The 15,319-nt window shown below is 49.8% G+C and overlaps 1 protein-coding gene across 2 annotated transcripts in view; it reads left to right on the top strand.

Moving 5' to 3' along the window:
• Nucleotides 1-506: 506 nt before the first annotated feature.
• The window catches only part of Dnai7 (dynein axonemal intermediate chain 7), a 31,386-nt gene continuing 16,573 nt past the window's right edge, over nt 507-15,319 (top strand). Inside the window, exons 1-4 of one of the 2 annotated variants that reach the window (XM_045139543.1) lie at nt 507-684; nt 2,331-2,434; nt 3,598-3,701; nt 6,212-6,539. In XM_045139543.1, the coding sequence (XP_044995478.1) occupies nt 2,363-2,434; nt 3,598-3,701; nt 6,212-6,539 (504 nt within the window). In that variant the 5' untranslated portion in view covers nt 507-684; nt 2,331-2,362. The remainder of the gene's footprint in view (nt 685-2,330; nt 2,435-3,597; nt 3,702-6,211; nt 6,540-15,319) is intronic. The other variant, XM_045139544.1, reaches the window with a different exon arrangement.

The following is a 15,319-nucleotide window of genomic DNA, read 5'->3' as shown; positions in this document are numbered from 1 at the left end:
AACCCTCCCCTTCCCTCTCTCCTATCCCCTCCTTTCCTTTTATCCTCCCTGATCTTATCTTTCCCTTCTCTTTCCTTTCCCCTTTCCTCTCTTCATCCCTTCCTCACCCTCTTTCTTTATTCTCCGTTCTTCTTTCTACTCTCTTTGCTATTCCCCGAACTTTCTCCTTTCCCTCCATCTCTCTCCTTTCTCCTCCCCTTTGTCTTTCCCTCCTCCTCCCTCTCCCCTCCATTTTCTGAGCGAGGGGCTCGTTTTGTAGCCCTGTCTGGCCTTGAACTTGAGCTTCTGGTTCAGTCTCCCCAGTGTTGGGGTTACAGGCCGGTGCTGCGTGTCCATCAGGCTCTGCCCAGCGGGGAGGTCTAGCTGTCAGTGGCTATGAGAAAGCGGTTCAGCTGGTGTCCTAAGTGACACTGTCACCTCTCCTCTCTTTCTCTCCTTCCTTCCCTCCCTCCATCCCTTCTTTCTCCTTCCCTTCCTTTTCCCCTTCTTCTCTTTCTTCCACAGATTCTCTCTGTGTCACTGGCCCACCCTTGGCTCTCACAGCCTGGCCCCTTCAAGTTGAAAGCCTCAGGTCTAAGATAAGCCTCTTCAGTCTCTTGCTCTCAGAAAGGTCTGGTGGCCTTCCCCTGGTCACAGGATCTTACCTCTGGGAGGCCAGTCCACTGCCATGACAAGCTCTATGAGGTAGGCATGATGTCTTAGTTTCATAACCATGGCAACAGAATCACTGTGAGTCGGGGGAGGGGGGAGTTATTTGATAAAAGCCACACAACTAGTGAGTGAGGGAGCCAGGATTTAACTCCTTACCATCTGGACTTGAATGTTATTTTAGTGCTGGGAATTGAACCCAGGGTCTTGTATATGCAAGGCAACCATTCAGCCACTGAGCTGTAGCCTCAGCTATAGGGTTTTGTAGGATTTTTTTTTTTTTTTGAGATAAAGTCTCATGTTGCCCAGGCTAGATTTACACTTGCTATGTAGGTGAGGCTGGATTTGGCTTCTTTTTTAAAAAAAAATTTATTTCAGAGAGAGAGAAAAAAAAAGAGAGAATTGGCGCATCAGGGCCTCAGCCACTGCAATCGAACTCCAGATGCTTGTGCCACCTAGTGGGCATGTGTGACCTTGCACTTGCCTCACCTTTGTGTGTCTGGCTTACGTGGGATCTGGAGAGTTGAACATGGGTCCTGAGGCTTCGCAGGCAAGCGCCTCAACTGCTAAGTCATCTCTCCAGTCCTGGTTACAGCTTCTTAACCCTCCTGCTTCTACCTGCCAAGTTCTGGAACTAGAGGTGGGCTTGCTTCACCGTGCACAGCTTGAACCTGTCCTGAGCACCTCGCCTCCAACACCTGCTGTCCTGCAGACTAAGTTCTCCACACCTGGTCTCACGTGTAGAGAGTGACCATCTTGTACTAACCATTTCGATGGGAACCCTTTATGGGTCACTGGAGTGGTTAAAGGTGTGGAGAAAGACTGGAGAGATGGCTTAACAGTTACAGTACTTGCCTGGGAAGCCCAAGCACCCAGGTGTGATTCCCTGCTACCCACATAAGTGAGATGCATACATCTGGACTTTGTTTGCAGTGGCTAGAGGCCCTGGCATGCCCTTTCCTGTCTCTCTCTTTCTTTCTCCCTCTTGTAAATAAATAAATAACATTTTTAGAAAAGCTGTGGAGAAACATGTTAGTCTAATAGCTCCACAGCATTTGATCTCAGGTAGCTAGCCAATCGGAAGAGAATGATTGAGAAAGCCCCTTGTATCAGCTTCCGGTCTCCACATGCACACAAAACAAAACATGTGCTCACAGACGTGTGCTGCCTCCCCCCCCCACATATGAACATGAATAAATGTACGCACACACATCCATCCATGCGCACAAAGAATTAGTGATGAGTGTAATTCTCAACAGTTGGACTTGTACTCCATAGCAACTACGTGTTGAGTAACCCTTCAGAGCTTCCCACATCTCCACAGCTGGCCATCAAGTGGTCAGAACACATGAGGTCTGCTACACAGACCACCCCAGTATGACTCAGCTGGACTCCGTGCAGTGAACAGCGTGCTTTTCCAAACTTACACGGTTTGAGGTAGGCTTCCTTTCACAGCCGCGCAACCTACATTTCAGTGACTGTTGCCATCAGCTTTATGTCGCTGGGATGAACCTCAAGCCAGACACAGTTTACAGGAAGAATGGAATTTATCTCAGGCTTATCGACCCAGGGGAAGTTCCACAAGGGGAGAAAAACAGAAGAACCACCACCAAAAGCAAAGGAGGGAATAAACCACAACCTGCAACAGGGAACCCAAGCTGATCTCAGACTGCTCTCTGCAGACTTTAGGCTGGAATTCCAGCCTCACCCCCAGATGCACCCTAGGGCTGGACCCAAGGATCCACCCATAGTGGTTGACACCTCCGTGAGCCAGGTGGCTGGAGATGTAAGTTACAAGCTTTGATAAACTCCTGAATCTATTGGGGGACAGCCATTCAAACTACCACAGTGACAGATCTAAAGAAATACTTCCTTAGGCGAAATGACTCTGACCATCAACACTTGAAAAGTAGAACAGAGTAGAAACCGGCAGTGATCTGCAGGGCTGCAGCCTGGGACCAACTTCTGAAAAGAGAGGGTTTTTTTTTTTTTTTTAAGATTTATTATTAATTTAGTTATTAGAGACAGAGAGAGGGATAGAGAGAGAGAGTAAGAGAGATAATGGGCACGCCAGGGCCTCGAGCCATTGCATACGAACTCCAGATGTGTGCACCACCATGTGCATCTGGCTTACGTGGGACCTGGAGAATCAAACCTGGGTGCTTCAGCTTCTTAGGCATGCGCCTTAACCACTATGCCATCTCGCCAGCCCGGGGAGTGGGTTTGGAGGCAGGGTCTCACGCTAGCCCAGACTGGCCTCAAACTTATGGCGATACTTTTACCTTAGCTCCTGAGTGCTGGGATTAAAGGCATGTGCCGCCATGCCTGGCTAGGACCAACTTTAGAAAAACGAAAACCAAAAAACAAAATTATGTTATGGTGGCAGTGTGGGAAATGAGGCCAGGATCTTATGCAGACTCAGCAAGTGCTCCCCCACTAAGCTATTTCCCCAGCTAAATTTCTCGTTTTCATTTTGAGACAAGGTCTCTCTAAATTGTCCAGGCTGACCTTGAACTGCACTACCCTTGCTTAAGCCTTCCAAGTAGCTGGAATTACTAGCCTGTGCCACCAGGCTTAGCTATAGGGGAAAAAAAGGTTGTTTTTGTTTTTTTTTTTTTTATTTTTTTGAGGTAGGGTCCTCCTCTAGCTCAGGCTGACTTGGAATTCACTATGTAGTCTCAGGCTGGCCTTGAACTCACGGTGATCCTCCTACCTCTGCCTCCCAAGTGCTGGGATTAAAGGTATGCGCCCCCACGCCTGGTTTGAAAATAAAATTTTTTTTAAAGAATTCTTTACCATTTTCATGGAAGCTTAGTTTTGCCCAGGTTTTTCTCTTAATAAGCCAATTAGTGGAATCAAATTTGTCAGTGATTAAATAACTTTTCTAAATTGTGTAATTTTATGGGGCTTTTTGGGCCCTCCGTAACGTTTTATTGTTTTCTCTTACAGCAAGCGAGCACATTAGCGGATCTGGACAGTGGGAATATGGAAAAGATCATTCAAGATGAAAATGTTACCCTCTATGTGTGGGCAAACCTGAAGAAGAATCCGAGGTGCCACTGACAGTGCCCCCCACCCACACAGATGTGACCTGAGTCCCATCGCCACTGGCCGATATGTTGACCATGGCAAACAACTTGACATAGTTGGAAAAGCTGACATTAGAAGTCAGCTGACTGGGCTTTGAGTCACAGACCCGTCACTTACCTTAGACAAGCTGTTTACTCCTGTTAAGCTTCAGTATGTTGTCAGGGAAAAACAAAATCATGATTATTTTACCTGACCTAGTAGGATTGGCTTGATGGTTAAACACTGGTCATTCAGGGGTCATCACAGAATGGGGTCTAGCATAGATAGCTCTGATGAGTGTTGGGTCTTCACCTGTTCTTTACCCGTTTCACAAGTAGAAGTGGCAGGTATTAATAGATTGTGTGTGGGGGGGGTGCATATATATATATATATATATATAATCTACTTACTGTAAAAGTTGTAGATACTAATATTGTGTGCCTACACATTTGTGTGATATTGCCCTGGTTTTGAAGAATGGAACACGATAGCAATGCGTATCAGTTCCTTGGTTGCACTTGGTCCTAAGCACTTCACATTAATTGCCTTGACTGTGGATTTCAGAGTTTTTCCACAATAAAAGTTCAGAGGCCTGCATTCTGTTTGCAGCTCTAAAAACACTAGTCACGTGAGTCATGCAGAGGGCAAGTTTGCTTGTTGAGTGACTTAATTTTGTTAGACAGGGTTTGCTTGTAGCCTGGCACTCAAGACCTTCCTGCCTTAGTCCCCCGGTGCTGGAGTTATCATCCAAGTGCGTCACCAGGTCTGCTCTGAACTTTATTTCTGATATTCGGTGGAAGGAAGGGACAAGATAGTTCCCGCTTATGTACACTGCTGCAGTTTAGTTCTTAATGCAAACTCTGGTGGTTGTGGAATATATCGGGCACAGACGAGTGAGGGAAGTTAATCTGTATAGTTTTAAAAGAGTAAAAATGGGCTGGAGAGATGGCTTAGTGGTTAAGCGCTTGCCTGTGAAGCCTAAGGACCCCGGTTCGAGGCTCGGTTCCCCAGATCCCACGTTAGCCAGATGCACAAGGGGCACACGCGTCTGGAGTTCGTTTGCAGAGGCTGGAAGCCGTGGCGCGCCCATTCTCTCTCTCTCCCTCTATCTGTCTTTCTCTCTGCGTCTGTCGCTCTCAAATAAATAAATAAAAAATTTTAAAAAAAGAGTAAAAAGAAAACACTTCAGAATGTTCTGTGCAGGTGTACCGGGGCATTCAGGTAGCACGTTTTCTTATAGGAAAGAATAGTGGAGAAAGGACAGGTTGGGTTTTAATAATGATGGCTGAGGAGGGGGATTGTCATATAATTCGGTGCTAGACTGGGTGAGTTTGAAATACTAATATGTTCAAAGTTGTAAAAGCACCAGAAGTCTGAAAGAGGGTGTATTTGGATACTCAACCATAAACCAGTGGCTCTTCATATTTCAGGAGTTACAGATTCCTGTGAACATGAGATATGTTTGTTGCAGTTACCTTTCATTGCTGGGAGAAGAGCCCTGAGCAGAAGCAGCTGTGGGGAATGGGGTGGGGGAGGTTCCTGCAGCTTCCATTGCTGGCTGGGGAAGCCAGGCAGAGCGGAGGCTGGATGCCACAGCAGCTGGCAGGCAGCAGCAGGAGTGAACTGGCTTCGAACATCCAGGGCAGTGCACTAGGAACCCTCAGGCCCATCCCCAGGGACGCTCCTCCTCCACCAGGGCTCCCCTCCCCACAGCTCACCAACTGGGTGAGGCTTGGTCACAAGTGCAGGTGGTTCAGGAGGTACATTGTACATTTAAACAACCACAGCGTTCATGCCGGTAAAAGGGTATATTTGGACCTCTTAAAATCCATTCAGGAGTCCCTCCAGGAAGAACAAAAGTCACGTTAAAGCCTCTTGATCACGTAAGCAGTACCTGAGTGTGCGGAGAGGCAGAAGCAGGGAGATCCATCGTTAGTGTGGGGGGTGTGAGTCAGGTGTCGCCCATAAACTTCGGTCTTATGAATGCCAGGTTCCCAGCTGATGGAGATTTGGGAATTAACGCCTCCTGGAGGCGGTGTATTGTTGGGGGCGGGCTTATGGGTGTTATAGCCTGTGTCCCACTGCCAGTGTTTGGCACACTCTCCTGTTGCTGGTGTCCACCCTCTGCTCATGTCATCGTTTTCCCCTGCCATCATGGAGCTTCCCTGTGAGTCTGTAAGCCAAAATAAATCTTTTTCTCCCCCACAAGCTGCTTTTGGTTAGGTGATTCCTGCCAGCAATGCAAACCTGACTGCAACAGTTAGCAAAGACACCTGGAGGAGACAGATGCTGCTGGAGGAGGAGGAGGGGTAGGGTGTGGAGCCCTGGGGTGACTGTGGGAGCACAGCATCAGCCACTGAGTCTAAATTCTGCCAACAAACTGGGCGTGTTTGGGACTCAAACCTGGAGGGCAGTCAAAAGAGACAGGCACTGCTTAGGGATGCATGTTCAATGCACTGAAAGTCCCCGGGGGTCCCATCCTTTCTGCCGACAGGTACCGGACCATCCGATTCTCCGAGACGCAAACTGGGTTTGAAATCCCAAGGACATTAGCCATGAGTAACATTGCTCTACGACTCCTGCACACGCGCTATGACCACGTCACTCCTCTGCAGCTCGCTGTAGCCTCCCCAAGACCTGTCTGCACGGTCGAGGAGACTGTCCCAGACAAGGTGGACGCAGAAGTGGCCCATCCCGAGGAGCAGCAGGAGGTGAAGGCGGAGGAGGAGCACACGGGCGGCGGCGGCGGCGGCGGCGAGGAGGAGGAGGTGGTGGAGGTCCAGGAGGAGGCTCACGCCGCCGTCCCCGAAGAGCAGCCACAGGTAGAGTGCCTGTCTGGCTGCTGGCCGGCCCATCTTCCTATCTGTCTGTCTGTCTGTTTGTGGCGGGGTCTTGAACTGTGGCTCAGGTTTGGTTGGAACTCGCTAGCTGGACCAAACCGGTTCTGAACTCATGGCAACCTTCCTGCCTCCGCAAAATGCTGAGATGAAAGGCACAAGTCACCATGCCCAGCTCACCGCATTCAAACACATACCCGTGAGGCATTCTCAAGACTTTTTTTTCTAAAAAAAAAAAAGTAGAAACTATTCAAAAGCTGCTCTCTAGCCAGAGCCTTGATTTCTCATGGGCATCTCTCCTCTCCCGTCCACGGTACCCACAGATGGCCAGCTGCCTCTCTGAGGTTTCGGGCCGGGTTCACTCCTGGATGGCCTTGGACCTGTGCCATCTTGGTGTCCTTACTGTATATTTCAGCCCACTCAAGGGGACCTGCCATAGAACAGATACTGTGGCAGAAACCTTCATATTCCCTGGGACTTCCTTGCAGTACTCACTACCCGAGAACCCCTTGCAGCACAGAGAGAGAGTGTGTTCTAGATGAAGTCATTCTCCCCAGCATTCCCTTACAGTGCTCCCAGAGAGTTCTAGAAAGTAAAAGTTGATTTTCTTAAGATACGAAACTCTTAGCCGGATGTGGTGACATATGCCTTTAATCCCAGCACTCAGTTGGCTGAGGTAGGTGGATCGCCGTGAGTTGGAGGCCACCCTGAGATGACATAGTGAATTCCAGGTCAGCCTGGGCTAGAGTGAGACCCTGTCTTGGGGGGGGAGGAGTGTATATATATATATATATATATATATATATATATATATATATATATATATATATGTATATATATATGTATATATATATATATATATTCCTCTCTGAAAACTCAACGTCTTTGCATATATTTTTGAGCAATTTAGTAAACACAGTCCTTTTGATTCTGCTGACTTTCCTACTGTGTAGATTTTAAGCCATATGTTATGTTTGAAAAGTTGTCCTTAGATAATTTTTCATCATCCTTTCTTGCTAGTAGGGCACTTACTTAACTATAGCCCACTTATATTTTAAAAGGCAACAAAAAAAAAAGACCAGCACTTTCTTACACATTCATAGGACATACAGCATATTGGATTATTGATTTATTTTCTTTAAACAAGGGAAAGAGTGAAGAATTAGATTGGATGTAAATTAGAAATTAAACTATGAATCATTGATATTTAAGGACATGTTGAATATTTCACTTGAAATATAACACCAGTATCAAAATTTTAAAGATTCTATTACAATGTAAAAAAATGGATATGATATAATATTAGACATGGAAAAGTTATATAATGAATATAAAAACTTTAAAAAACAATCCAAGAGAAGGGAACCCAGAAACCTAGGCACAGCCAAGATTGTAATGAGGTGGGAAGTTAGTGATGAATTCTTTAAAAATGTGTGTATTTGTTAAAATCTTTGAGCCATAAAATCATTTTTAATTTATTTTTATTTATTTGCAGTCAGAGAGAGGGGAGGGAGGAGAAAGAGAGAGAATGGGCACACCAAGGCTTCTAGCTGCTGCAAACAAACTCCAGATGCATGTGCCACTTTGTGCATCTGGTTTTATATGGGTCCTGGGGAATCAAACTTGGGTCCTTAGGGTTTCAGACAAATGAACCACTGAACCATCTCTCTAGCCCTTGTTTCTCTTTGTAATCCTAGGTTGCCATATTTTATAAATGCATACTTCTCATATCTTCATGACTCTGGAGGCTCACTATAAGAAAAGCATGGTGTGATACATCAGGGTTTTATCATCACAACAACTGAGACATGTGTAACATGTTAGATAATCATGACTAACAAGTACTTAGTACTTAGTTTAAAAATCAAATCTCAGCTGGGTGTGGTGGCGCACGCCTTTAGTCCCAGCAATTGGGAGGCAGAGGTAGGAGGATTACTGTGAGTTCGAGGCCACCCTGAGGCTACATAGTGAATTCCAGGTCAGCATGGGCTAGAGTGAGACCCTACCTCTACCTCGAAAATAAAAAAATAAAAAAATAAAAAAAAAATCAAATCTCTAGAGAGTGAGACCTTGCCTTAAAAAAAAAATAAATGAATAAATAAAAAAATCAAATCTCTAGCCAGGTGTGGTGGCACACATCTTTAATCCTGGCTCTTGGGAATAGGAGGATTGCCATGAGTTCAAGGTCATCTAGAAACTACAGAGTGAATTCCAGGTCAGCCTGGACTACAGCGAGACCTTACCTCACAAACACCAAAACTAACTAACTAAATAAAATTATATAATATTTAAAAAATCGAGTCTCTTACACTAGTAGTGTTTCCCTTTTCATGAGGGTGTTAAGAGTTCAACCAGTAGAGGGCTCTTAAGGTCTTAGTTAATTTAATTAGGTATTGCTGTTAAGTATCGTAGTCCCGTTCCGATCTAATACAAAATATTTAGACACCTGATTTATGTTAATCCTGTTTATGCGATTTTTAAAAATGCTAATTACTTTCAGAACTATTTTAGTGATCTGAGGGGCATGAAGATACAAATGTGTCATTGACCCTCTTAAAGTTTGAGTCAAAAGTCTCGGGTGATCTGCGTAAACAGACAGAGTTAACGTAAAGTACGTAGGCATACATAAGGCATCTTACAAGGTCTTGCTAAGCACCCGTCGTCAGGAACTCCCAGGTGGTCTTGGGAGTTCTTATTGGGCTGGCTGGTTGCTCTTGGTAGTGGGTGCTGACCTGGGGTGCCAGGCCCACAAGGCAGGCGCTTCTCCTGGTGGACTTGAGGAGGAGAGCCACACTGAACTCGTGTTCCCAAATGCGCTCCAAGGAGGTAGTAACGAAGGGCGAAGATACAAAATTAATATGCAAAGGAAAGATGACGGCTTAGAGGTTTTGTCTGCTGCATCTTATTTGACTTTTTTCGTTGTTGTTGCATGGAGATTTGATAAGAACATTTCCCTTCTGGGCTGGCGAGATGGCTAAGCAGCTAAGAGAGCTTCCTTTCTGTGTGAGAAAAGTGGTTGTGGACGTGTGAAATATCTGTAGTGATTGCAAAGTTTTTGGCATTTAAAGTAACTCATGTTTTTTTTAATTTAATTTAATTTAATTTTTATTTATTTATTGGAGAAACAGGGAGAGAGAAAATGGGCGTGCCAGGGCTTCCAGCCACTGCAAAGGAACTCCAGATGCGTGCGCCCCCTTGTGCATCCAGCTAATGTGGGTTTGGGGGAATCGAACCAGGGTCCTTTGGCTTTGCAGACAAACACTTTAACCGCTAAGCCATCCCTCCAGCCCTGGAGTAACTCATGTTTTAATATTCGCACCAAAACTTCTTGACCTTCCAGTTTCCAGAAACTCATTTTATCATTGGCTTTCCACGGTCACAGTCTGGACCTGGTCCTGTGTCTTTACTCAGAACTTTGCTGGACCCTGCCTCTACATGGAAGCTTGTTCCCTCTTCCTTAGCAGATGGTGGTAGAAGGAAAATAAGGCCCTTTTCCTCATAATTTGTAACGATTCTGGAAAATCTGATCACCAGTAATGTAAAAAGAAAATCCAGATAGCTAGAAATGCCATGCACAGAATTAAGCTCATGATAACTTTAGGTCGTGTGGTTAGGGAGGGCCTGTCTGACGAGGTGGCATTTAAGACCCAAGTGCCGGGAAGAAGTTGGCTAATGATTAAGGTAAAACTACTCAAGTTTAAGGTCACAGTGACTACAAAGGTTGTATGGTGGAAATGAAGGCCATGCAGAAGGTTCCTGACTTACGGGTGAGGAGCAAGCAGGAGGGTGGTATGGGGTCCTGTGGGAAGGAAACTGAAGCCAGACAAGGCAGGGCCCTGAGGCCGGAGTTGGCTTTTGTTGGGAAGCATTGAGAAGCCACCAAAGGGCTGTATGAAGGAGACGTGACAGCTGTACAGCGTCTGAAACTCCGCAGGCTACTGTGTGGAGAACAGACGGTGGGGGAGCCAGAGGGAAGATCACAATGCCTCGTTTAACGTGCCGCGAGGCCACAGGGGTGGACAAAGGTGGCCGCGAGAGTGCCGGACGATACGTAGGTTTGGCTAAAAGCCCTTCTTGTAGAGTTCTCGTTCTGGGACCCAGGCGGGTGGTGTGGCGTTTTCCAAGGTGACCAAGGATGAAGGAATGAGCGGATGGTAACAGTGATACGATTTTGTTTGGGTCACGGTACGTTTGGGGCACAAAAATGGAACTGTTGGGCCTGGGGTGATGGCTGGGGGTAATGCACTTTGCACGCACGCATGAAGATCCGTGTTAACACGACAGGCACAAGCTGTGTGTGCTGTGTTCCCAGTGCTGAGGCAGAGACGAGAAGGCTCTCTGAAGCTTGCTACCTGGCTGATCCCGTGAGCTATAGGCTCAGTGGAAGACCCTGCCTCAAAAAACCAGGTTCTCAGCCGGGCGTGGTAGCGCACACCTTTTATCCCAGCACTCGGGAGGCAGAGGTAGGAGGACCACCATGAGTTTGAGGCCAACCTGAGACTACATAGTGCATACCAGGTCAGCCCGAGCTAGAGTGAGACCATAAACTTTAAAAAAAAAAAACCAGCTTCTCCGTGAGCAGTAGAGGAAAGCATCTGAGGCTGACCTCTGGCTTCCACACACATTCACATGCTCGCATGGGTACTAACACACATGCATGCACACACATGGGCTCACACAGCTTTTAACACGTGTGAGATACAGACACACACATGCCCACACACATACTAATATGTAGGCATACGCTCAGTAGACGTCACAGGCAGGTATGTCCTGCAGATCCAGGACTGAGCAGTGTACAGCCTGTGGGGGGAGCTTGCCATGGCCGGTGACTCTTTGGGAACCATGGACTTCTGGATGGTGTTAAAAGCCACAGGAATTAATGAGATCTCAGCAGATTCAGGAGAATTACTGTGAATTTTTATCTAAAATGAAGCAATCCAGCTAAAATTCATTATCAGTAATTTATTCTGAAATTCCAGCTAATAACCTTCTGGTGGGTTTCAAATCGAGGAAATTTTTGAACTAGTTCTTTGTAGGACTGAGAAGATGCACAGGGGCAAAGCACTTGCCAAGCAAGCACCAGGGCCAGGTGCCCATGCCAGACTCCAGAGAGAGTCCAGCTGTGGAGGGGTGTACCTGTGACCCAAGTGCTGAGGAGTCAGAGGTAGACAGGGGACCCTAGAAGTCCTGGACCACATGGAAGACAGATAGATAGGGGATCCCTAGAAGTCCTGGGCCAACGGAAAGACAGAGACAGACAGGAGGACCCCCCCTAGAAGTGCTGGGCCAATGGGAAGACATAGACAGACAGGGGGAACCCGCCCCTAGAAGTCCTGGGCCAGCGGGAAGACAGAGACAGACAGGGGGACCCCCACTAGAAGTCCTGGGCCAGCGGGAAGACAGAGACAGACAGGCAGACCCCCCGTTAGAGGTCCTGGGCCAGCAGGAATACAGAGACAGACAGGGGGAACCCCCCTTATGGCGAACCCCACCTTAGAGGTCCTGGGCCAGCGGCAAGACAGACAGACGAGGGCCCCCCCATTAGAGGTCCTGGGTCAGGGGCAAGACAGAGGCACAGAGGCAAACAGGGGGACCCCCCACTTCAAGGTCCTGGGCCAGCGGGAATACAGAGACAGACAGGGGGACCCCCCCCTTACGGCGAACCCCACCTTAGAGGTCCTGGGCCAGTGGCAAGACAGAGACAGACAGGGGGACCCCCCCCCGTTAGAAGTCCTGGGCTAGCAGCAAGACAGAGACAGACAGGGGACCCTTCCCTTAGAGGTCCTGGGCCATTGGCAAGACAGAGACAGACGGTGGCCACCACCCTCTTGGAGGTCCTGGGCCAGCGGCAAGACAGAGACAGAGAGGGGAACCCCACCCACTTCGAGGTCCTCGGCCAGCGGCAAGACAGAGACAGACAGGGGGACCCCCCCCCCTTAGAGGTCCTGGACCATTGGCAAGACAGAGACAGACAGGCCCCCCTTAGGAGGACACACCCCTTAGAGGTTCTGGGCCAGCGGGAAGACAGAGACAGACAGGGCCCCCCCTTAGGAGGACACCCCCCTTAGAGGTCCTGGGCCAGCGGCAAGACAGAGACAGACAGGGGGACCCCCCCTTAGAGGTCCTGGGCCAGCGGCAAGACAGAGGTAACCCCCCTTAGAGGTCCTGGGCCAGCGGCAAGACCGAGACAGATATGGGGAACCCCCCATTAGAGGGTCTGGTCCAGCAGCAAGACAGAGACAGGGGACCCCCCCCCCGCATAAGGCAGACCCCCCCCTTTGAGGTGCTGGGCCAGTGGGAAGACAGACAGAGACAGACACCCCCCCCTTAGGAGGACACCCCCCTTATAGGTCCTGGGCCAGCGGCAAGACAGAGACAGACAGGGGGAGCCCACCCCTTAGAAGTCCTGGGCCAGCACTTGCACCACCTAGTGGGCATGTGCAGCCTTGCACTTGTGTCACCTTTGTGCATCTGGCTGTCATGGGATCTGGAGAATTGAGCATAGGTCCTTAGGCTTCACAGGCAAGCGCCTTAACCACTAAGCAATCTCTCCAGCTCCACTCTACTACTTTTGGCAAGTAGCTTAACCTCCCTCCCTCAGCTCCCTTGTCTGTGGCATGGGCCCCAGTGAGGGCACAGTCGGAGCTGGCAGTGGCCCAGTTGCTCGGGGCCCTCCAGGCCCTATGTCTTCTGACCCTTCTCTGGGTTTCAGGAAGGTGACATGGGTCCCTCTCCACTCAGGAGTCCTCGCAAAGCCATCTCCTCACAGTAGTCTTCCTGGCCCCTCCCATCATTTGTCATTCATTAGCATTATAGAGTTAGTGACATGGCCCTTGTGCAAAAAGACATCTTCAGGGCTGAAGAGATGGCATGGTGGTTGGGGCACTTGCCTGTGAAGCCTAAGGAACAGGTTCAGTTCCCCAAAATCCATGTAGGCCAGATGCACATGTGGCTGGAGTTCAGTTGCAGTGGCTACAGGCCCTGGTGCACCCATTCTCCCCCTCCCCCCTCTCTCTTTCTGATAAATAAATAAAAATTAAATTAATTTAAAAAAAAAAAAAGTCCTGGGCCAGCGGCAAGACAGAGACAGATATGGGGAACCACCCCATTAGAGGGTCTGGTCCAGCGGCAAGACAGAGACAGGGGAACCCCCCCATAAGGCAGACCCCCCCTTTGAGGTGCTGGGCCAGCGGAAAGACAGAGACAGACACCCCCCCTTAGGAGGACACCCCCCTTAGAGGTCCTGGGCCAGCGGCAAGACAGAGACACACGGGGGACCCCACCTTAGAGGTGCTGGGCCAGTGGGAAGACAGTCAGACAGGGGCACCCCCCCTAGGAGAACCCAACCCTTTGAGGTCCTGGGCCAGCGGGAAGTCAGAGACAGACAGGGGGACCCCTCCACTTCGAGGTCCTGGGCCAGCGGCAAGACAGACACAGACAGGGGGAACCCCCCCTTAGAAGTCCTGGGCCAGTGGCAAGACAGAGACAGACAGGGGGACCCTCCACTTCGAGGTCCTTGGCCAGCGGCAAGACAGTGACAGATGGGGGACCCCCCCCAATTCGAGGTCCTGGGCCAGCGGCAAGACAGAGACAGGGGGAGCCCACCCATTAGAGGTCCTGGCCCTGTGGAAAGACAGAGACAGACAGGGAAATCCCCTCCTAAGGAGGACACCCCCGTTTGAGGTGCTGGGCCAGCGGGAAGACAGAGCCAGACAGTATAACCCCCCCTAAGACGACCTCCCCCCTTTGAGGTCCTCGGCCAGTGGGACGACAGAGACAGCCAGGCACTTACCCCTTAGGAGGACCCCCCCCTTAGAGGTCCTGGCCCAGTGGCAAGACAGACACAGATGGGGGGAACCCCCCTTAAAGGTCCTGCTCCGCGGCAAGACAGAGGCACAAAGGCAGACAGGGTGACCTCCCCCTTAGAAGTCCTGGGCCAGCAGCAAGACAGACAGATAGAGGGACCACCCCCTTAGAGGTCCTGGGCCAGCGGCAAGACAGAGACAGACAGGGGAACCCTCCCTTTAGAGGGCCCCCGCTTTAGAGTTCCTGGGACAGCGGGAAGACAGAGACACACAGGGGGGACCCATCCCTAGAAGTGCTGGGCCAACGGGAAGACATAGACAGACAGGGGGGACCCGCCCCTAGAAGTCCTGAGCCAGCAGGAAGAGACAGACAGGCAGACCCCCCACTTAGAAGTCCTGGGCCAGCGGGAAGACAGACAGGGAGACCCCCCCTTAGAGGTCCTGGGCCAGTGGGAAGACAGAAACAGACAGGGCCCCCCCCCCTTAGAGGTCCTGGGCCAGTGGCAAGACAGAGACAGACAGGGGGACCCCCCCACTTCAAGGTCCTGGGCCAGCGGGAATACAGAGACAGACAGGGGGACCCCCCTTACGGCGAACCCCACCTTAGAGGTCCTGGGCCAGGGGCAAGACAGAGACAGACAGGGGGACCCCCCCGTTAGAAGTCCTGGGCTAGCGGCAAGACAGAAACAGACAGGGGACCCTTCCCTTAGAGGTCCTGGGCCAGTGGCAAGACAGAGACAGAGAGGGGGACCCCCCCTTAGAGGTCCTGGACCATCAGCAAGACAGAGACAGATAGGCCCCCCCTTAGGAGGGCACCCCCCTTAGAGGTTCTGGGCCAGCGGGAAGACAGAGGCAGACAGGGGAACCCCCCCTTTAGCAGGACCCCTCCCTTTGAGGTCCTGGGCCAGCGGGAAGACAGAGACAGACAGGGCCCCCCCCCCTTAGGAGGACACCCCC

The sequence above is a fragment of the Jaculus jaculus genome, chromosome 22, assembly GCF_020740685.1.
Source record: "Jaculus jaculus isolate mJacJac1 chromosome 22, mJacJac1.mat.Y.cur, whole genome shotgun sequence".
In the NCBI taxonomy this organism is placed as follows: domain Eukaryota; kingdom Metazoa; phylum Chordata; class Mammalia; order Rodentia; family Dipodidae; genus Jaculus; species Jaculus jaculus.
The sequence above is the reverse complement of the archived record's forward strand: the minus strand, read 5'-3'. Positions and strand labels throughout refer to the sequence as shown.